General features: G+C 26.0%; 5 protein-coding genes across 20 annotated transcripts; 3 read left to right on the top strand and 2 right to left on the bottom strand.

Moving 5' to 3' along the window:
* Nucleotides 1-576: 576 nt before the first annotated feature.
* LOC124947267 (very long-chain specific acyl-CoA dehydrogenase, mitochondrial) lies at nucleotides 577-3677 on the bottom strand. Its single transcript, XM_047489196.1, has 9 exons — nucleotides 3661-3677; nucleotides 3439-3584; nucleotides 2893-3103; nucleotides 2604-2822; nucleotides 2073-2501; nucleotides 1693-1956; nucleotides 1262-1618; nucleotides 967-1179; nucleotides 577-882 (listed from the first exon to the last, which is right to left on the bottom strand). The coding sequence occupies exons 2-9, from the start codon at nucleotides 3501-3503 to the stop codon at nucleotides 745-747; spliced, it is 1896 nt and encodes a 631-aa protein (XP_047345152.1). The 5' UTR covers nucleotides 3504-3584; nucleotides 3661-3677; the 3' UTR covers nucleotides 577-744.
* A 206-nt stretch (nucleotides 3678-3883) lies between these two features.
* On the top strand, nucleotides 3884-6235 carry LOC124947272 (mitochondrial nicotinamide adenine dinucleotide transporter SLC25A51). The gene is made up of 3 exons (XM_047489218.1): nucleotides 3884-4348; nucleotides 4716-4986; nucleotides 5071-6235. Exons 2-3 carry the CDS (start codon nucleotides 4840-4842, stop codon nucleotides 5779-5781), a joined length of 858 nt encoding a protein of 285 aa, XP_047345174.1. The 5' UTR covers nucleotides 3884-4348; nucleotides 4716-4839; the 3' UTR covers nucleotides 5782-6235.
* A 241-nt stretch (nucleotides 6236-6476) lies between these two features.
* Nucleotides 6477-13822, top strand: LOC124947268 (gamma-1-syntrophin). Of its 5 annotated transcripts, none has more exons than XM_047489197.1 (10): nucleotides 6478-7031; nucleotides 7862-7966; nucleotides 8217-8415; nucleotides 8818-8943; nucleotides 9075-9236; nucleotides 9306-9490; nucleotides 9585-9743; nucleotides 9891-10115; nucleotides 10195-10398; nucleotides 10583-13822. In XM_047489197.1, the coding sequence occupies exons 1-10, from the start codon at nucleotides 6969-6971 to the stop codon at nucleotides 10688-10690; spliced, it is 1536 nt and encodes a 511-aa protein (XP_047345153.1). In that variant the 5' UTR covers nucleotides 6478-6968; the 3' UTR covers nucleotides 10691-13822. The 5 variants fall into 5 exon arrangements, with proteins under 5 accessions (XP_047345157.1, XP_047345153.1, XP_047345154.1 ...); XM_047489198.1 differs by having other exon boundaries at nucleotides 6480-7031; nucleotides 8220-8415; XM_047489200.1 differs by lacking the exon at nucleotides 6478-7031 and adding an exon at nucleotides 7306-7459 and having other exon boundaries at nucleotides 8220-8415.
* On the bottom strand, nucleotides 13721-16733 carry LOC124947269 (aryl-hydrocarbon-interacting protein-like 1). Of its 6 annotated transcripts, none has more exons than XM_047489204.1 (7): nucleotides 16599-16733; nucleotides 15460-15565; nucleotides 15164-15343; nucleotides 14912-15080; nucleotides 14649-14835; nucleotides 14413-14555; nucleotides 13721-14335 (listed from the first exon to the last, which is right to left on the bottom strand). In XM_047489204.1, exons 2-7 carry the CDS (start codon nucleotides 15535-15537, stop codon nucleotides 14133-14135), a joined length of 960 nt encoding a protein of 319 aa, XP_047345160.1. In that variant the 5' UTR covers nucleotides 15538-15565; nucleotides 16599-16733; the 3' UTR covers nucleotides 13721-14132. The 6 variants fall into 6 exon arrangements, with proteins under 6 accessions (XP_047345160.1, XP_047345158.1, XP_047345161.1 ...); XM_047489202.1 differs by having other exon boundaries at nucleotides 15460-15494; nucleotides 16599-16674; XM_047489205.1 differs by lacking the exon at nucleotides 16599-16733 and adding an exon at nucleotides 16484-16515.
* Nucleotides 15797-20990, top strand: LOC124947270 (probable serine hydrolase). 7 transcript variants are annotated; one of them, XM_047489216.1, is made up of 6 exons: nucleotides 15797-15873; nucleotides 17448-17522; nucleotides 17697-17741; nucleotides 19002-19237; nucleotides 19630-19977; nucleotides 20046-20990. In XM_047489216.1, exons 2-6 carry the CDS (start codon nucleotides 17453-17455, stop codon nucleotides 20295-20297), a joined length of 951 nt encoding a protein of 316 aa, XP_047345172.1. In that variant the 5' UTR covers nucleotides 15797-15873; nucleotides 17448-17452; the 3' UTR covers nucleotides 20298-20990. The 7 variants fall into 7 exon arrangements, with proteins under 7 accessions (XP_047345172.1, XP_047345168.1, XP_047345170.1 ...); XM_047489212.1 differs by lacking the exon at nucleotides 19002-19237 and adding an exon at nucleotides 17942-18177 and having other exon boundaries at nucleotides 15799-15873; nucleotides 20046-20985; XM_047489214.1 differs by lacking the exons at nucleotides 15797-15873; nucleotides 19002-19237 and adding exons at nucleotides 15923-15941; nucleotides 17942-18177 and having other exon boundaries at nucleotides 20046-20986.
* The last annotated feature ends 102 nt before the right edge of the window (nucleotides 20991-21092 follow it).

The raw sequence follows: 21092 nt of genomic DNA on the forward strand, positions 1-21092 counted from the left end.
AGGATATATACATCATACTTCTCCCATTTAAAAAGTATCTAATAAAAAATTAATTCCAGAAAAAATATCTTTGAACATCATGTAAATTGTTTAATAACTTAAACATTTATTTTATTACTCTGTAAAATAGATGAATAAAAAATAAATGGCATTTAACTCCTAAATATGCTGTAAACCACAAAAATGTTTTATTTACAATTTTTTTTTTTTTTTATACAAAAATATCAAGAATACACGAAATATAATTTTCAATGTTATGAATACATTTTATATGTAAAATTATATTTATTGAATTATTTGTGACCTTTTTTAAAATATATAAGATATATATTCCGCAGATATATAAGCATTTTCACACAGAATTTCAGTTACTTAAGGCACTTCTTTATAATTTACTGAATATTTTTCTATTTATAATTTATATAAAATCTATTTCCAGTAAATATTGAAAATGTAGTTATTTACATTTTATCAAAATCAAATTGACTTAATAATATATAAAAATAGTAATAATTGTTATTTACAGCAGAACAATATATATATATTAGTATATAATATAAAATAGATCTTTCAAAAATGAATCGACTGCCCTTGTATTTAGTATAAACTTGTACACAAGTTTACATATATAATAATATTTGAATAAATTTATATACTATATATCTTATATATAAGCATAATGATTATAATTTTGTAGCAATGGATAAAATGATCTTCAATATATACGTCCTATACTTCTCATAATTAAAATCCTAGAGGATTTAGCTGGACACATCCACCACCATCACATACATTTCTTGAAATTTTACTGAAGTTATTAAAAAGATCTAAATGTTGTTTAGAATTTACTATCTTTAGATTATATGCAGCACGACTAGATGCCTGTAATATAACAATTGCTAATAATGAATTGGCATATATATACATATGTAATAAGGAAATATTTAACATCAAGATATATCTTACTTCTGCACACCAAGTCTGAGCTAAAAGAAGTTCATGCTGTGCACTTGGAATATTTTTGTTTGCAGCCATAGTTGCTCTACTCATTACAACAATCATTGTATATATATCCATTGCTGCTTGTGTTATTCTATGTAAAATAAATTGTTCATCTACAATTCCTTTTCCATACTTTATAAGGGTTGTTTCTATACAAGCTCCAAAAGACTCTATATTCTAAAATCAATTATAATATTATATTAATTTAGATAATATATAATACAAAACAAAATTAATATAAATCAAAACTATAACAAACTTTTGTACACAATGCAGCACTGTCCGCTAAACTAGGATGCACTAAATGTGCGAAATTCAAAGATGAACCCAAACCAATTGCTCTAGTTGCCCTCTTAGTAGCTTCTTCAACAATTAAGCCTAAATTGGCAGTAGGGTTTTTGAATGCATTTTGTAATTCTTTCAAGTGACTTCCAGCATACTGTATACCAGTAAGGGCAATAAATAAACGAAGAATATCATTTGCACCCTCAAATATTCTAAAAATACGTAAATCTCGTAATACACGTTCTAATCCCGTATCTTTCATATATCCCATGCCACCATGAATTTGTATAGCTTCGTCGCATACCCACCAGGCAGATTCTGATGCAAAACACTAAAAAAAAGAAATATATAAAATACAAATACCGTACATAAACATTCAGGTATATTAGATAATTATGAAGTTACTTTTCCAATTGCAGCTTCTAAGTGATAATCTTGACTACCTTTATCCATGTTACCAGAAATCATGTATGCAAGAGATTCAGTAATATATTGTAACATGGTCATGCGTGCAAGCTTTTCCTGAATTGAACCATAGTTATCTAATGTATGTCCAAATTGTACACGTTGTGTTGCATGTTCTACAGCTCGTTTAATACAATAACGCATATTACCTGCTAGAGCTGCTACCATACCAAATCTACCATTGTTTAAAATATTCATTGCAATCTAACAAATTAAAAGGAATAAAAATAAGATAATAATAGAACTTTTTGTTCCCTACATAATCATACATAATGTAATTGTTTCTATACTTATCTACATGTATATATATCATTTTTTACCTTAAATCCTTGTCCTTCTTCACCCAAACGATTTTTTACTGGTATTTTTACATCTTCAAAGAAAAGAGCACTTGTATTACTAGCTTTAATACCCATTTTTTTTTCTGGTGGACCATTTGTTACACCACCAAACCCTCTTTCAACAATAAAAGCTGTTGGTACATCCTTTGTTTCTCCTGTTTTTTGATCTTTAACCGGTACTTTTGCAAAGACAGTAAAAATATCTGCTATACCACCATTTGATATCCAAATTTTACTACCATTAAGGACATAATGAGATCCATCAGTAGATTTAACTGCACGACACTGTATTGCACTAGCATCTGATCCACAAGATGGTTCTGTCAAACAAAATGCAGCATATTCATGGTTGCAAACTCTAGGAAGATATTCTTTCTTTTGTTCTGGTGTACCAAATAATGTTATACCCTGTATATAAAAAAAATAAGAATATGTTAATAAATACTCTTTATCTGAATAGAAAAAGTATATTTTAAGAATTGATTTATTTTCAAAAAATATATAGAATACCTTAAATCCTATACTCATATGTGCACCTAAAACAATTGAAAATGCCAAATCATGGTACCCACAAATTTCAACACATCTAGTATATTGGGTATTATTTAGTCCTAATCCACCATATTCCGTTGGAACTTGAAGACAAAAGCCACCAAGATCCCACATAGTTGATATAGCTTTTTCATCTACTGATTGTGTTTCATCATTTTTTACAGGATCATGGACCTCCTATTAATAGAGTTTAACATTTTAATAAGTTATATTAAATAAATTTGAGAAAACACAGTAAAATAATAACCTCAAAAAACTTTTCTATTGGGTCAAGAAACATTTTAATTGTTTCTGTTTGTTCTGCATTTAATGGTTCTGGGAAAGGAAATACTTGATTTATTTGCAATTGTCCTCGAAAGATGTTGGTAGTGAACGATTGGCTTTCTTTCCCAAGACTAATTTTTTCTACTTTTTCTGTCTTTGCAGTTTTTACAACAGTCTGAGTAGCTGCATAACATCTGGATTAAATATACTCATTAAATATTATATTTATAAAAAAAGTATATATGTGATATTATTTATATCTTAATAATTATTAAATACAAATTATTCAAATATAAAAATTTTGTATTAATAAATTTAAACTGAAAATATTTACAATTAATCAAATGTCACCTTGTACCGTTTACAAGTTTAAAGTCCATACTATATACGTATGTTATTTTTCTCTATATGTAGATAATATATAATATATATTATTTTTAATATATATTATTAATTAAAGAATATTTATTTATGTGTTGTTATATTATTATATATAATATATTTAAGGCTGCCAAAATTTTAGACTTACTTTATATTCGTATTAAAAGTTCTTCTAAAACTGCCTGATGGAAAATATTTTGTCAAACGAATCATTTTTTAAGATCTTTATATGATCAGATGACAATAAGCACCAAATAATCAATAAAATATTATACAATTTATATTCTTAAATACCTGTACGTATAAATTAATACAAATAGAATAAGAAAACAATAAAATTTAACGAAAACGTATAAAAAAAATATCGTACATTTAATTTATTAACTCTATGTATATTTGTCGTGTAAAATGGCCGCAGCTATCTCACTACTGAAATTTATGATACTCATACACGCATCATATGAAACATCTTACATACATGTATATATGTATCGTAGTGCATCATAACAATTTATTACTTATCAAATTTTTAAATTATTTTCTTAGTGTTAAAATAGATAATCTATTCAAACAAATATACATATATATATAATTCTTTCGAAAACTACGCAAGAATTATTAAAAATATCCAAATATTAATTGAATTGAATTGAATTGAATTGATCAATATCGACTACCATTATCTACTGTCGGTTATGATGATTACTGTATTAAAATGTGTTGTATGTAACATATATATGGTTGAAATCTTGATTGACAACAGCAAATTTCATCATCATGTTAAAAGGATTTATTTAAAAAAGTTAGAATACAGTGGTTAATAGTTCAAAAAAATTAAGGTTTTTTGCCTTTTAATTGGTTTTATCTAAAATCGCAAAAAAGAATTTAATAAGTTAAGCGTCAAGAAAAGATAATAATCAATGAAAAATAGATTGTTCTGTTTCGAAATTAATAATGTAATAACAAAAGATGATAACAAACAGTTAAAAATTTTCTTGAAGTTTTTAGTACGGATGTATTAGAATTACGAGCTGAGCTTTAAACGTGATTACAAATATGTAAGCTATGTTCATATGCAATTACTTTAAAATTAAAAATCTAAGTTATATAATATATTAATTTGTGAAAAGATTGATACATTGTTGTGTCTACAATTTTCTAATCATAAGATTATTGACAAAAATAAAAATAAATTTTCATTTATATACTGACTTAATATTTGATATTTCTTTCAAGTTTCTAATATATTTAATGCTAACTCAATAATTGCTTTTCAATCAGCAACTTTATTTCTATTTATATTTTATAATATTTATTTATTTATGATAATCTTATACTAATAAAGTTCAAATTATAATTGGAATGATATCCGATATACATCTTTCTTAGTTAAATAATTACTTAAATGTTATTATATTATCTTAGGAAAAAGTTACAACTGGGAAAAATTTTTAAACGAAAAATAGTAAAAAAGAAATGTATATGATCAATCTTCATTTCTTGCCCATTAAAAACATATTAAACACATATATACAAAAATAATATTAATATGAGTAACGTAACATCTCAAAAAGTTACATTAAAATCAGTGCTACGACTTAATAATAATGATTTCAAAGAATTCATATGCGGTTGGGGTGCAGCTGTTATTAATGTTTCTATTACCTTTCCTCTTAATAAAATCATATTTAGGCAGGTGGGTATATTAACAATTTTTAAATAAGTATTTTTTATTTTATACTTATGAATTTATATAATTAAACTACTATGTATTATACAGATTTTAGAAGGTGTTCCAGCAGGTACTGCTCTTCAACAATTATCTCGAGAAGGAATAAAATTATTATATCGAGGCATTCTACCACCATTGTGTCAAAAAACTCTATCAGTTAGTTTAATGTTTAGTACATATGAAGGATGTAAACAAAGATTGTACATGTTGACAAATAATGAAATTCTTGTCAAAATACTAGCTGCCAATATGGCTGGTGCTGCCGAAGCTATTCTCACGCCACTTGAAAGAGTACAAACACTATTGCAAGATTGGCGGTATTATGATAAATTTAAAAATACTCCTCATGCATTCAAATATCTACTGACTAATTATGGAGTAGCAGAATGTTATCGTGCTTTAGTTCCTATCATCTATAGAAATGGATGTTCTAATCTTATGTTCTTTACTCTTCGTGATCAGTCAAAAGTATTATTAGGTAATCAAGAATCATTGTTAACAAATTTTATTTGTGGAGCTTTAATTGGTGGTTTTACTAGTACGGTATTTTATCCTATGAATGTAATAAAAATACATATGCAATCTAAGATAGGTGAACCGTTTGAAAAATTTACAGCAGTTTCACGTGAAATATATATATCTAGAAACAAGAGTATAAGGTGGTTTTATAAAGGTGTGCATTTAAATTATATACGTTCTTTCATTAGTTGGGGTATAATAAATGCATCTTATGATTTTTTGAAAACTATTATATTTTAAGAAGTCAAAATGTAATGTAATGTAATGTAATGTAATGTAATGTAATGTACATGATAATTAAGTTAAATTTCATGTATATAAGTAATACTAGCAAAATTTATTTTATTAATATATATTTTTATTATGTATTTTCTCAAAGTGATATGTTAAGCGCACATTTTTTCTGTTGCAAGATGATAGGAGTGCGTATACAAGACTTATTTTACATAATTTATTATGATACATTACTTTTGTGTAATTCTTTTTTGTAGAGAAAGTTTCATAAACTTAGCAACTATTAGTAAAAATATTTTGCAAGAATATTTAACATTTTCTTTTAGATAAATCTCATATAATACATATATTTATCGAAAATATTTGATGATTCTATCTTTATTATAAATATTTTTGATTAATTTTTTAATCAAATGTAATTACAGAATGGCACTAAATAAACACAACATGACAATTTGTCTTTGATTGTTAATTTGTAAATGAAACATATAACAATATAAAAAATATGTAATATTTAATACTATAGAATTAATAAAAGTATAGAATCATTAGACAAAAATCGTATAAAATTATTTCATTATTTCTATTTAATACTAAATAATGTATATTCAAAAAAATATGTAAAGTTCATGCTTCCCGCGAGAGTTGGCTGAACATAAAGCGCCGTTTATGCGCTTTGCACTGCGTAAATCGATGCGCCACGGCCGCGGACTTTCGGTGGCTTTTAGCTAGCAGCAGCTAACAGTAACAGCAGCGGCAAAGGAACGTTAATCTTACGGCTCTTTACCTTTTATCCTTTATTAAAGTTTGACGGTTAACTCTTGTCAAAAACACCGGCGTGTAAAACAGTTTCGTGTTCTTAAAATATAACAATAATATCGAAGAAAAAAGAAACGAATTTAATTGCATTCTGATGCATCGTCTTTTACCTTAATCTGACATCGAAAATATCGTCGCGTCACTCGTGTGCCTCGGAAAAAAAAGTTCGACGATGAGACAGATTCATTTTTACAATCGTGCAACCTATGTTTTTTGTGGTATAATGAACGTTCATTAATTAAAAGTAGTGTAAGGAACATGCGATCGTATTCTGTATCAACGATCACCACCTTCATCGACTTCAAGACACGATTGTCCACTACTCATGGCAACGTAACTGAGCACGTAGGAAAATTGGATAATCGAGACGAATAATGAGAATCAACGCGACAAAAATGAGCACTCCGATCGAGGAGAAGATTGATCAAAAGCTCAAGGTATAATTTAGATTTGAAGTTTATCAAGAAGAAGCTAATAAAAGAAAGGAAGGAGAAAGAGAGAGAAAGAGAAGGAATATGACTTCTGACTTTTTTTACATGTATCTAATTCGTTGATGTTCGTTCAACTTTCGGGAATCAATAAGTCAAGTAGGAAAGGAGGATATTAGAATAGCTCTCTCTTTCTCTCTCTCTCTCTCCCTCTCTCTCTCTCTCTCTCTCTCTCTCTTTCTTTTACCCTTGCTCTGTGCTATTTTTTGAATAACGATCGATCATCCGATCGTGCGCCAGTATAGTCGGGATAAGCCATCACAAATTTAAATTAGAATTGAATGTCAAGATAATTTTTTGAATATTCAAAGAAAATGCCAAAAGTAGTTCTCGATAAATGGCGTTTACTACGCTGACGTAAAAATCAGGGAATATCGGTGATTGGTTTTATCTTAGCGCGTAATCGAAATTTTTGAATAAACTTCCAGCGAAAGGCGCAGTTCTATTTTGAATTCTTCGTCGGATATACGCATGCTTCTGTGAACATGTAGGAACTTGCGGCGGATAACGGCGCAGTTAATTGATCAATATAGAGAAGACTAATTTTTATGATTCTTCCAAAATATATTTATCCGACGTTTATCTTTTAGTATTTTAATGATGTCAAATAAAACATGTTTATTACACAAATAATTCTAAATAAAATGTTATATTTTATGCGACTAAATTGATAAAACTAAATAGATTTATGATTAAGTGAATATTATGTATTTTTCATATTTTTCACATGTGTGTGTGTATTATTTTCTATTCCTTTTTAAATTGTCATATGGTTAAAGGTAAGAAGGGGAATGGTAACTGTTAGCGATGGGAAAAGTAAACCGATTCCTATGCGTTTATATCTGTCCATGGAAGTATTGAAACTTCAAAGAGAAGATTTAGAGGTAAAGTGCTCTTTTATTATTTGTGTTAATTTCATTATCGTGGGTGAATTGAATTAATTTTATTAATTGAGACAATTGAGTTATTTTGTGAAGTGTACTTTCTGTACAAGAATTACAATTTTACAATTTCTAATTATATACTCTTCTTTTATCCTTCTCAATGCATTTAATAATTTTAATTATGTTTTTTAGTATTACAAAATATTTTACTTTATAAAAAGAATTTGTAAATGACAACACTTAATATCAGCAGGTAGCGAATCATAATAAACCACCATTAGATGCTAAGGAACGCATGGTCCAAATTACTAGACAAAAAGTTGGAGGATTGGGATTAAGTATAAAAGGAGGAGCAGAACATAAACTTCCAGTACTCATATCTAGAATTTATAAAGGTCAGGCTGCTGATCAGTGTGGCCAATTATTTGTAGGTGATGCTATTATTAAAGGTAAATATTTATGAATAAATTATTCTTATTTACTTGAAATCTTTACATCATTACATTCCATGACCTATTTATATGAAATATGAAATGAAGCTCATAATATCACAGTATTCAAGTAGATAAATAGGAGTATGACAGTTTCTCCAATAGTTTCACATTCATTCTTCTCTAACATGTTGACTGTTCATATAATACTTATCACATGTATTTACTACAAGTATAGTTGTAATGGGCAGTCAATATGTTAACAAATATATACCTATATCAATTGTATTGAATAAATTAAAATATAGAGATTATTGATTTTTGACTTGATTGCAAATTTTATTTATTATGTTTTGCTTTATATTTATTACATTTATTAAAATAATCAATAAATATATTTCATTTATTGTATTTATACAGTGAATGGAGAATATATTACAGCTTGTAATCATGATGATGCTGTTAATATCTTAAGGAATGCTGGTGACATAGTTGTTTTAACTGTCAAACATTATCGTGCTGCAAAACCATTTCTGCAGAAAAATGGTAATTGAAGCATATTTAAAAAGCATAATGAGAATACATTTTAAATTACATATTTCATACTGATAAGTCTACAATTATTTCATTTTCTTTTCTTTTTTTTCTTTTTTTTTTTCTTTTTTTTTTTTTATTAGAAAAAGAAGAAAAATTAGATAATGTGGCAAATGGAAGTGCAGATGATGGTTGGGTATCACCAAATAGACAAACTGGTAGTCCTAGATGTGGTCATAGTAGACAAAGTTCAAATGCATCATCTGCTTCAATGCAGTACAAAAGATGGGTGGATGTTATTACAGGTTAATAGATTATTTTTCACATTATTCGTAATTTTTCACATAAGAATAAATAATAAATATTTTTTACAGTCCCATTAATGATGGCATATGTAACAAGATATATCTTTGGCACTGATAAATTACGAAGAAATGCATTTGAAGTTAGAGGCCTTAATGGTGCACGTACTGGTGTGATACATTGTGACGACAGTGCTATTTTGAGTCAATGGTTAAAATATATAACTGATAATATTACAGGTTTAACACATTTACAGGTAATTTAAATACATATTTTTAAATTATTTAATAATACAGAATAAATATGCATATGTGCATGAAAAATTTATAAATATTTCTGATAAATTGTAGATGAAGTTGTACAATCGAAATTTTGGACCAGGTGAACGTATAGAATACATGGGTTGGGTAAATGAAGCAGTAAGCAATAGTAATCAACCATGGCAGAGTTATAGGCCAAGGTTTCTAGCTCTAAAAGGGCCTGATTTATTATTGTTTGAAACACCACCTGTGAGTATAATCAATCTTACTGTTTTTATTATATGAGTTTTATATACATGTGTGTGCACACGCGCGCATATGTATATTATATGTTTTTATTATACATGTTATTTTAACTCTTATTCATAATATTATTTTCTTTTTTTTTTTTTTTAGTGTAATATAGGTGATTGGTCACGATGTGCATTAACATTTAAAGTATATCAGACTATGTTTCGTGTAATGAGAGAGTCTGAAAATGTAGATGAAAGACAACACTGCTTCTTGGCACAAAGTCCGGGTAAACCACCAAGATATTTGAGTGTTGAAACTCGACAAGAATTATTAAGAGTTGAAGCTGCTTGGCATACTGCTGTATGTTCAGCTGTTACACATTTAAAAGTCAGTAATAATTGCGTAGTTACTTAGATATATAAAATAACATAGTTTTATTATTATTGTAAGAGTTTCCAAATTTCAGAGTAAAACCTTTCCTGTCACATTTAATAGCAGAAGTGCAGGTTTGACATTAGAATGGACTCAGGGATTTACTCTTTCTTATGAAGGAATTGGAGAAATCGTTTGGCGTTACAAATTTTCTCAATTGAGAGGATCTAGTGATGATAGCAAGAGCAGACTCAAATTGCACTTTCAAGAACCTGATAGTATTGCTATAGAGACAAAGGTATCCTGTTAAATTTTATTTGTAGCCAACAAAAGTGTAATATTTTTCCAAATAATTATGGAGAATATTTGTTTAAAAGTTATAGATTTATTATATAGTAGATATTATACAAAGAATTTATTATACAATATAAAGCATTCCAAAACTTGTTAAAGTGAAGAATGTGCATTTTTATATTTCACAGGAATTGGAGTGTTCTCAGCTACAGAACCTATTATTCTGTATGCATGCATTTCTTACTGCAAAAGTTGCTGCAGTTGATCCCACATTTTTAACATCGACAACTCCATAAAAAATATTTCGACGTTATTAGTGATAATTTCCAAAGAGAATTACATTTCTCTTTTGTTATTGTTATGCGAGTACATGAAGTGATTCACAGTCAATCAATCAGAGAGATATGTCAAATACTAGTCAGTATTTCCAAAAATATTTCTATTTATAAAATTACAAAACATTGTTATAACTTTTTCAATTATATTCGTTGATTTATAATGAAATTTTTTAATAACTTTTGAAATGAATTTTATAATGTGCATTTTTTTTTATTGTTTTTCACTTTTTGATCAATTTTTAATCACTTCTGTGAGATATATTGAAAACTTTAATTATAATATTAATTCTACGTTCATGTAAAATATTAATTGCTATACATTTTAACAAGTTGACCAGATTAATAAATGTTTAAAAATAAAGTATTACATGTATACAAGTGATCATTAGACTACTGCTTTTAAATATACGAGCGAATTATGATATTAAATATTGTTTTGCCTCAAAATTTTTTAACAAATTTATTATATTGATTTTTGCCTTTATAAAAAGACGTATCATGGCATTCTATAAATGTATAATAAATTCAATTTTATAGTATAACAGATATAGCCGTTCATGATTTTTAAGTTACAACAATACATGACAAATATGTGGTGACATATTTCTCTAGCCAAATGTTACAATGTTTTTTAATTAAATATGTACCATGTGTATTAGGTGCCTTAAAAACCATGAACAAAGAATAACTACATTCAAGGACGCATTGAAACCACATAGTTCCTTAGTACAGGAAATTTTACATACATATATATGTAAAATGTCAAGTAACTATGTTGCATTTAATAATTACAAAATATTTAAATTTTGTTTTAAGTTTTGTTTAAAGATGATTTAATGCTTCATTCTGTTTAAATCAGTATTGCTCGATAAGTAAACGTAATATAGCAACAGAATAAATACATGCCAATAGCAATAAGCACTAATATATCATTCGACCATGGTAGCTATCTAAAATATTATTTACTGATGTAATATTGACAAAGAAAAGCGAGTAGTACATAAAAGAGTGGATCTATTGATACTGTATCCTGAAGTATTAATATATAATTATTATTATTATACTTAAAAGAATAAAGGCTAGAGAACAAAAAGTATTCACTTTTTGTAGAGAATAAAAAATTCTTATATTATGTTTTGTGTTTTTTTTAGAATTAGTTTTAGTCAACAATCCAAATTGTTTATAAATTAAAATATTCATTTGTGCATATAGTTTATGCTATCCATTTTCTCTTTCACTGTTATATTCCGATATATATATATATATGTATCTCTATACAGTATCTTTTGTTGAAGATGTCTTGAAAAGATAATTTAAAGCAATAAATGCTGATTGATAAATGTTTATAAATATTCTACACTCAAAGTGAAAAAATAAATAAAAGAAATAACAGTGTTTACAACGTAAATCAGTCATACATTATTTAAAACAAGTAAATATCATTGTGAAAAAGTAGAGTATACGTTTTACTCACTTTCTCAAATAATAATATAATATTTAGTTATGCACCTCATTGTTAATTACATTTAAAATTTCATAATTATAAGAATTTTATAATGTAAGTAGTAATGCACAGAAGAGTGAAACAGTTCTTACTATTAAGAAGATTATTATGAATTTAATTTTTATTACCAATTTTAAGAGTCTCCAGTTACTCGTAGAAAGTGCCTACAAAGTAACATAGAAAATATAACAAATCAGCTTTTATTTCTTTTTATTATAAAATTAATGCCAATTGTACTTTTCTAGTCTGGAACATCAGTGTGTTACCATGGTCAAAGTCTCAATTGATCGTTATGGGAAAGTATTGTATCATAAACACTGCTTTATGTATCAGTTGCCATTTTACAAAATCTGTAATGTAAAGCAGTGTATATCAAGATCTTTTGAACTTTATTCACAATTAGCATGTGTCAAGAGTAAATGAGTTTGTGTACATGATAGCAATGAATGATTATATATAAATTAAAATACCTGTTGCTGAATTTAATTACAGAAGCGTTGTCTAATTCAAATATATGATGCAGTACTATTAAATAACTCAAAAAAATAATCTGTCAATCTATGTCACATTTTTAAGAAAGATAACAAATAGAAGTATTAAAAATAAACACTAAAACTAAAATATCATAAATAAGCTTATTCCTTAACTTGCTCTCTACACTTAGAAATACAGTTTCCATATCTCATACATTTTTAAAGGATAACATTTCTTATGAGCAATTTTGTTATATACAATTTTTTTGATGTCTGTTAAATAAAATGTAATGTATTTATATTACACATAACGCTTTCTGTAGTTAAATTTAGATTCTCATAAAGAACTGCACAATTCTAGTGTATAGAAGACTTATTTAAAACAAAACGAAAATGAAGAAACTTAATGTCATTAAGATTATGATTCAGTTAATTGTCCATCTTAGATAATTTCATTGTCAACGAAATGTGTAATCATTGAAGAATCACTTTTGCATAAGGATTAGAATTATAGAATATTACTTGACATAAGTACATGAATAGGGTATTTATTATAGCATTTTTACTAAAAAAAGTTTACATCAAGACATTATCTTATTACATGTTTTTATTTATATTTATATTTTATTTATATTATTTGTTTTATAATATAATTAATAGTCACTGATTTATTTATAATTGCTTTTTCTATATCTAAAATAAATAGATTATTAATTATTTAGCAAAACTTTGCGATAGTAGATTCTTCAATGAAATAAAGTCTACAAGAATTTTTTGCATTTCAGCTTGTTAGATGAAATGCAATGACATAGTTGTACAAGTAATATTATTTGTTCAAAATTGTATTAAATGTTTTACTTCTTTTCAAAAATATTATTATTATTCTGATGTCCTGTTTCTGTATTTATGAAATAATTACATTGTAAGAAATTTATTAGTATCATTTTTTTTCTCTTTTTATTTTTAATAATTGTACATTTGTACAGGACTGAAGAAATCAACTCGAGAAGCTTGCAAACTTAAGAATCTTATATTTCAACATATAGTTTATCTGTTATAATGTTTATCCCCCATTGACAATATGTTTCGAAATATATTATTGTTAGAAGTTAATGCTATGATATGCCTTTATTAATACAACTTCCTTCAATCCTATGTCCTTTGACTTACAAGTTTGATTTATCTATCTAAAACTTAATAGATCTAACAAGTTGTTAAACGTGTCATAATGTTTTATACTGATAATATTTAACAAAATCTCACTCCAGATCTCACTTTTCTACGTAATAATTTTCGCGAGTATAAGAATAATTATAGCAAATACTTTAGTAATAAAAAACGTAATTTACTGCAACAAACAAAATAATGTTCTCTTATAAAAAAAAAAATGTATATAAATAAAAATCATTTAATATATATTTAATTATTTAAACATTTGTACGAGTTTTTGTTGTTGTAATCTATCTTTTTCTTTTATGGTTATTGAAAGTGCTTGTAATTCTTTATCAATCATATTCTGTAGGGAAGGATCTAATTCTGCAACTTTTTTCAAATCTTTGGTAGCTTTTTCTTCATCCCATGTACCAATATAAGCTTTCCCCCTTCTATATAAAGCTTTTGCATTATCTAAGAAGAATTAGTCAAATAAATTTTAAGCTGGATAATTTCTTCTTTTAGTATCTGTATAAACAAATAATACAAACCTGGTTCAATTTTTAGAACTGTTGTACAATGTTCTATAACCGAATAATATTCTTTTTTTATTAATTTACATTGTGCATAATTTAATAATAATGGAACTTTCATTTTATTTAAAGTCAACCATTCATCATCATTTGGTTTTTCCCTAAAAATTTAGACGAATGTAAAGTATTTAAATTTATATTAATAATTATCAAAAACTTTATTATTATAATAATAAAAATACTTAAATACTAACGCAAGCATAAGTTGTTCTAAAATTCCAATAGCTTTGGCATACATTTCAGAGGCTCTATCATAATCTTTTTCCCTGAAAAAAATATTTCCTTTCTCTTTTAAATCTGGCACACTTTTAAGTTTTTCATCCTCTGTCATCTGCCATGTTTCCTTTTCATATTCATTTGGTAATATTATTTGTATAAGTTCTATAATATTATATATATACCTCATGTAAGAATTATAATAGAAGAATATATTTTAAGAAAAAATAAAGTAGCATACCTATTGTGAATTCTAAATCTTGGGGATATTTAATAAGTTCATTTAAATCTTCATATCCAATACCTTCATTTTGTAGAGTAACTCCACAACAATGATGACTGCGTTTTTCAGATTGTGGTTTACCTACTTCTCTCAATGTTTTAGATACAAAAGGGTATGCAGTAACTAGCTAAAACAATGAATAAGATGAGAAATGTACAGTAATAGTTATTTACTCATTTTATAAGACAGATCTATATACAATATACATACACTTTTATCTATTTTGAAACAAGCCACTTCATTTAATGCCATTTTTTGTACAATTACTTCCCATACTTCAAGTTTGAACTTTTTTCCTAAAATCAATTCCATTGGAGATCCCATAGTTTTACTGTCATCTATTACAGTTTTATTGGTATCACATTTTGTCGTTTTAAAATGAAATACAACCTAAATAATATTTTATATATTTTTATTTGATAAACGACATGAATTCTGAACACTAATAATGAAACATTGTCAAAATTACAGTTAAAACATATAAATGGTAAACATTATAAACATACCTTTGTTCCTGGAACAAAGGTAACATTCTTTGTACCTACATGAATAACAGTTTTTACTATACGTTCTGGATTTTCCATTGTTATATATTTATAGTATATAAATATTCTAAAAGGATCAAATAAATTATATGATATACAATAGTTAGATACTTATTAAGTTCACTAAGTAACTTTAATTATTTAAAATTGCTCATTTTGTTATCACTTTTTTTTAAGTATCAAGACTATTTATTCAACATCGCTAAAAACGTGTGCGATTTTAGCGATCAATGCGGAAAAAAATGAATTAAAAATGCTTTAGGAAAATCTAGCTTCTTCTCTCGATTCATCATATCGATATGTATGCTTGTGTATAAAATTGACTCTATCGGTGTGCATGAATTGAAGAATTGAGCTAACAGTAAAATACTAAATGTATGATCGTTAATTTTGATATAACAATTGCTACAAAGTCAATATGTATTTCATAGGAGAAATGAAATGTACGATTTTTAGATAGACATTAATATTTTTCTCATAATCAATTGACGTTATGTACATTATTTGTTTTGCATCAGCCTAAGACAATTTATTATTATAATAAACTGATAATAATAGAAAAAACTGGTTATGTAGAAGAAACTAATAGATATATTTTCGTCCTATTGCAAAAAATATTGCAATTCTTCGTTCTTCATTTATGTTATCATATAACTCTTGAACCATTAAGGTTATAGTTGAGATTGAATTACAGTAATTCCCTTCTCATATAATCGAATATTTCGGAATAACAATGGTATATGTATGAATATTCAGTCAAAAATAGCAAAAGACAATATAAAAAGATAAATCTTTCTAAAATAACCTAGAAAAGAATAACTCGCGAGAAGTTTAGAGATATTTATCTGTTATTTTTTAAGAAAAAACAAAGTAAAAAGAAAATCATTAAGAAGTAGACACGTGATAACAAATATTATGTTATTCTGAATAACTGTCATTGATTGGTTATAATCAATAATTATGTTTAACTAAATTTATTCCTTACACAAATAATTGTTTAAAAATTTATAATTGATACTTTTTCAAAATAACGTGATAAATAAAAAATTAGATGCAACTCGCATACGTCATTTTCTCAATATCATACAATACAAACTTACCTGTATAAAATTCATGCAATGGATTATAATATGAAATTTTTGTCCGATTTTGATTTCTCATTCGAAAAATAAAAAGTTTTTATACGAGATTGTCTTCCCAACTTTTGAAAAAATGTTATTCTATTTGCAAAAAATCTCGTATAAAAATAGGTAATTTTCAAAAGTAAATTTCATATAAATGAAACCTTATTTTGATAATTTGAAATGATAATCTTATATAAAAAGTCTTTATCTTTCGGATATCTTCTGATCAATAAAATCTGATAAAAATTGTTACTATGAAAATTTATGACGTAAACTCTTGTAAACTCTTGTATATTCTATTTGCAATACAAGATGATAAATACATTAAAATTATAAAATATTTTCCGTCAGAATATTATTTCAAATAACGGAAAGAATAATATAATCATTTGTATACTGTAATATAAACAATTTACTTATTCTGATTTACTTATAATATCGATAATAAATTTTAATTTAATTTTGAATAGTTCATGCGAATAATTTTAGTACAATACATTTATTTAGTATTTTTTTAGTACATTATATCTATTTGTGCTATAATTTTCGTGTGATTGGTATAGTATATGGAAATAATACGTTAAACAGTTTCAATATGAAAGTCCAAAATGTAAAATATTGCTTACATCATAACATCTTTTGAAGTGTAAGAAGTTGGATGCTTTAAACAATACTTTAAAACAATACTGATTAAATTTTCTGTTGTTGGGATTATTATTGCGAATATTGATCCTATGGTATAATAACACGTTTTATAAAATTATTTGGTTAAAATCATATATTTATATTTATCAGTGTAATTTAGAAAGTGGTATTTAAATATAGAAACGATGGATACTACAAATATTGCTAAAAAAGATGAGTCATTAATTAGTGATACAAATGGTTATAAACAAGAAGGTAAGATTTTATCTAGTAAATATATAACCATACATATATTTTGAATCTTTATTATAATATTATCATAAAATAATATTTGTTTGAATATAATCAACTTTGATTATTATAATAATATTTGTTTAAATATAATCTTTGACTAATCTTTGATATTTAATACAAAAGTTTCTTTTTTAGATCCTGAAGATATACAAATCCCTGTACCTTGGGGCTTTATAAGCGGTTAGTATAAATTATATTTCATTGTCCTTTTCTTCTTTTTCTGCTTTTCAGTTTGAAAAATACATTAAAATACATAAAAATTCTTTTTATTATATTAGTTAGAAAAAAAAAAAAAAAAAAAAAAAAAAAAGAAATAGTGAAAAAGTAAAAAAGTAAGAAAGTAAAAAAAAAAGTAAAATTCATAATAATGAAACATTTAGGAAAATTATGGGGATCAAGAGACACACAACCAATAGTGGCAATACATGGCTGGCAGGACAATGCAGGGAGCTTCGATAGCTTGGCACCATTAATATCGTCAAATTTGCCTGTTCTCAGCATAGATCTGCCTGGCCATGGTTACTCCTCTCACATGCCATTGGGACAATTCTACTATATATTTTGGGATGGGGTTATCATTCTACGTAGAATTGTAAAACATTACAAGTGGAACAAGGTTAGCCAGCAGTCGAAGTTATACAACGATAATATTTTTTTTATCATATATTAATATCATTTTCATTTATATAGTCTACTAACAATAATATCAATTTCATTACATGTTCAATTCTCATTTGTAGATTTTACTTTAATGATTTGTATAATGACACTTATACCTTTATTTTATCAGGTATTAAGATATAGGTTGTTTCTTTTTTGAGTTATTTAATAGAAATTTAAGTATTTCTTTCAACTCTAGGAGATATTATATATATGATAAATCGGAATACATATTATATAGGTAATATTTTAATAACTTCATAAATAACAATTAATATTTATTATTTGATACTTAATTCATATAATATATTATTATTCCACCAATTATGCTATAAAAATACAATGTATTGATTATCTAGCACAATGAAAATCATCTTAATCTATGATGAAAAAGGTTGACTGTTACAAATCCATGTTAAAGTGTATGTGTAATGTGTATTTTATTTCATCAGCTAAATTATGTACCACCATCAGCTAAATTATGTACAATCATCAGCTAAAGTATGTACTACACAGAGATAGAATTGTAAAAATCTGAGAATCAATTTGATTCTTACAATTCCAATGATAAGGTCGTTGTATAACTATTTTGTAAAAACCCTACTGAATAGGGTATAATATTCTTAATTCTGCTGTGACTTTGTTTCATTTCGAGACATTGTTTAAAGACTTTCAAGATGTGATATATAACTTAGTCAGAAGAATACTATAGTACAATCATAATTGCATTTTGGAAAAAGAAGTAATAATTATGTCAATAATATTATTACTTACCTACAGGCAAATGGTGGGGCCCTCGATGGGTTCAACCAATAGTGGCTCTACATGGTCGTCAAGATAATGCAGGCAGTTTTGATACCTTGATCCCATTACTTCTTGATGGTATTTCAGTACTTTGCTTGGATATGCCTGGGCATGGTTTATCTTCTCATTATCCAAAAAGTCAATACTATTATGTTTATTGGGATGGTGTCATAATTCTACGTAGAATTGTAAAATATTTCAAGTGGACTAAGGTTAGAGAGTAGGCTTAATTGTGAATAATATGAAAGTGGATAATGTATACTGTCACAATATTTTTTTGTATACTTTAATCAGCACTATAATATTAAAATGTAACAGTCATCCTTGTAAATCATAATTATAAAAAGTAATTATCAATTTTAACACATTGCATGTCATTTATATATATATATATATATATATATATATATATATATATATATATATATATAATATATATATATATATATATATATTTATATATAATATATAATATATATATATATATTTATATATAATATATAATATATATATTGTTTATATATGTTAAGACACCACTAGCATAAATTTTATTTGTGCTATTTCTAATATTTCTTGTTTATTAATTATATCATTTTGGGTATAGGTAAAATTGCTGGGACATTCATTGGGTGGAGCAATATCATTTTTGTATGCTGCATCTTATCCCAAAGAAGTAGATATCTTGATTAGTTTGGATATAGTTAGCCCTAGTGTAAGGGATATAACTAAGACTGCAGAAATAACAGGAGATAACATTGATAAATTCTTAAAATATGAAAATCTTACATTAGATAATATTCCATGTTATGAATATTCTGAGATGATGGATATAGTTGTAGCTGCTTATAATGGTTCTATAAACGAAAAGGGGGCTGAAATATTAATGAAACGTGGTATACAACCTTCGTATATTCCTAAGAAATTTTATTTTTCTCGTGACCCAAGATTGAAGGTAAGTAATAAAATAAAAAGATATTTATCTTAAGAATAGCAACGTGAATGATTGATTAAAATTTACAGGTTTCTACACTAGGTATGCTATCCTTAGATTTGGTACTTGCATATGCATCAAAAATAACATGTGCGTACCTTAACATTCGGGCCGTTCCTGGTATGGAGTTCGAGCAACCTGAAAATTATCAGAAGGTCCTAGACGAAATAAAAATAAGTGCTAAGAAATATGAATATCATGAAGTTGATGGTACTCATCATGTTCATTTGATTAATCCTGAAAAAATTGCACCAATAATAAATAGTTTTATAAGTAATTAAAGGTAATATATCTAGGTATTATGAATATATAGCAAATTTATTTGATAAATATAATTTTAATAACCGTTCAAACATGCAGATATTTGATTTAATGAATTTAAATTATTCTTATAAACTCAAAATGATTACTACCATAAAATTCAAAAAGTGTTTAGGTAACATTTTACTTAAAATTATAGATAAAATGAAAATTATAAAAAGTAATTAGAACTATTTTATTTATTTAAATATAATACTGGTTTGTAAAGTATTTAATTTAATATTGTAATAGTAATATTTAAAATCGAACAAGTATACAAATCATAATATTTTGACGAAATATTCATATTAAAGAAAACTGTAATTGTATTCTGAAGATATTTCTTAGAAAGCAGAAAATAATGTGATCATACGATATTTATGAAAATAAAATGACATGGTAACAATTTTAAATATCTTTGTATTTTTTACCGCTTTAAATAGAGTAAGTAAACTTATGAGTGTTGTAAAGTAATATTATCCTAAAACCTACATCATAAGCTTGCAAGGACATTTATTTTTTGCTATAGTTTCAAGTGAAAAATAATAATCGTTTAGCAGATATTACGTTCCCCACCAATATAAACGATAAAGTATTAATGGGAGGAAGTAGTCAAATGCAACAAACTTATACCAACTTACACTTATGCAACCGCGAGTAAGCGATAAGAATAATGGAAGTCATATTCATTATCAGTTCACCTATTTCTTTTTGTTCTAAATTTTGATCAAATGTAAATATGTTTTTGTGTATATATATATATATATATATATATA

The sequence above is a fragment of the Vespa velutina genome, chromosome 2 (assembly GCF_912470025.1).
Source record: "Vespa velutina chromosome 2, iVesVel2.1, whole genome shotgun sequence".
NCBI lineage: Eukaryota > Metazoa > Arthropoda > Insecta > Hymenoptera > Vespidae > Vespa > Vespa velutina.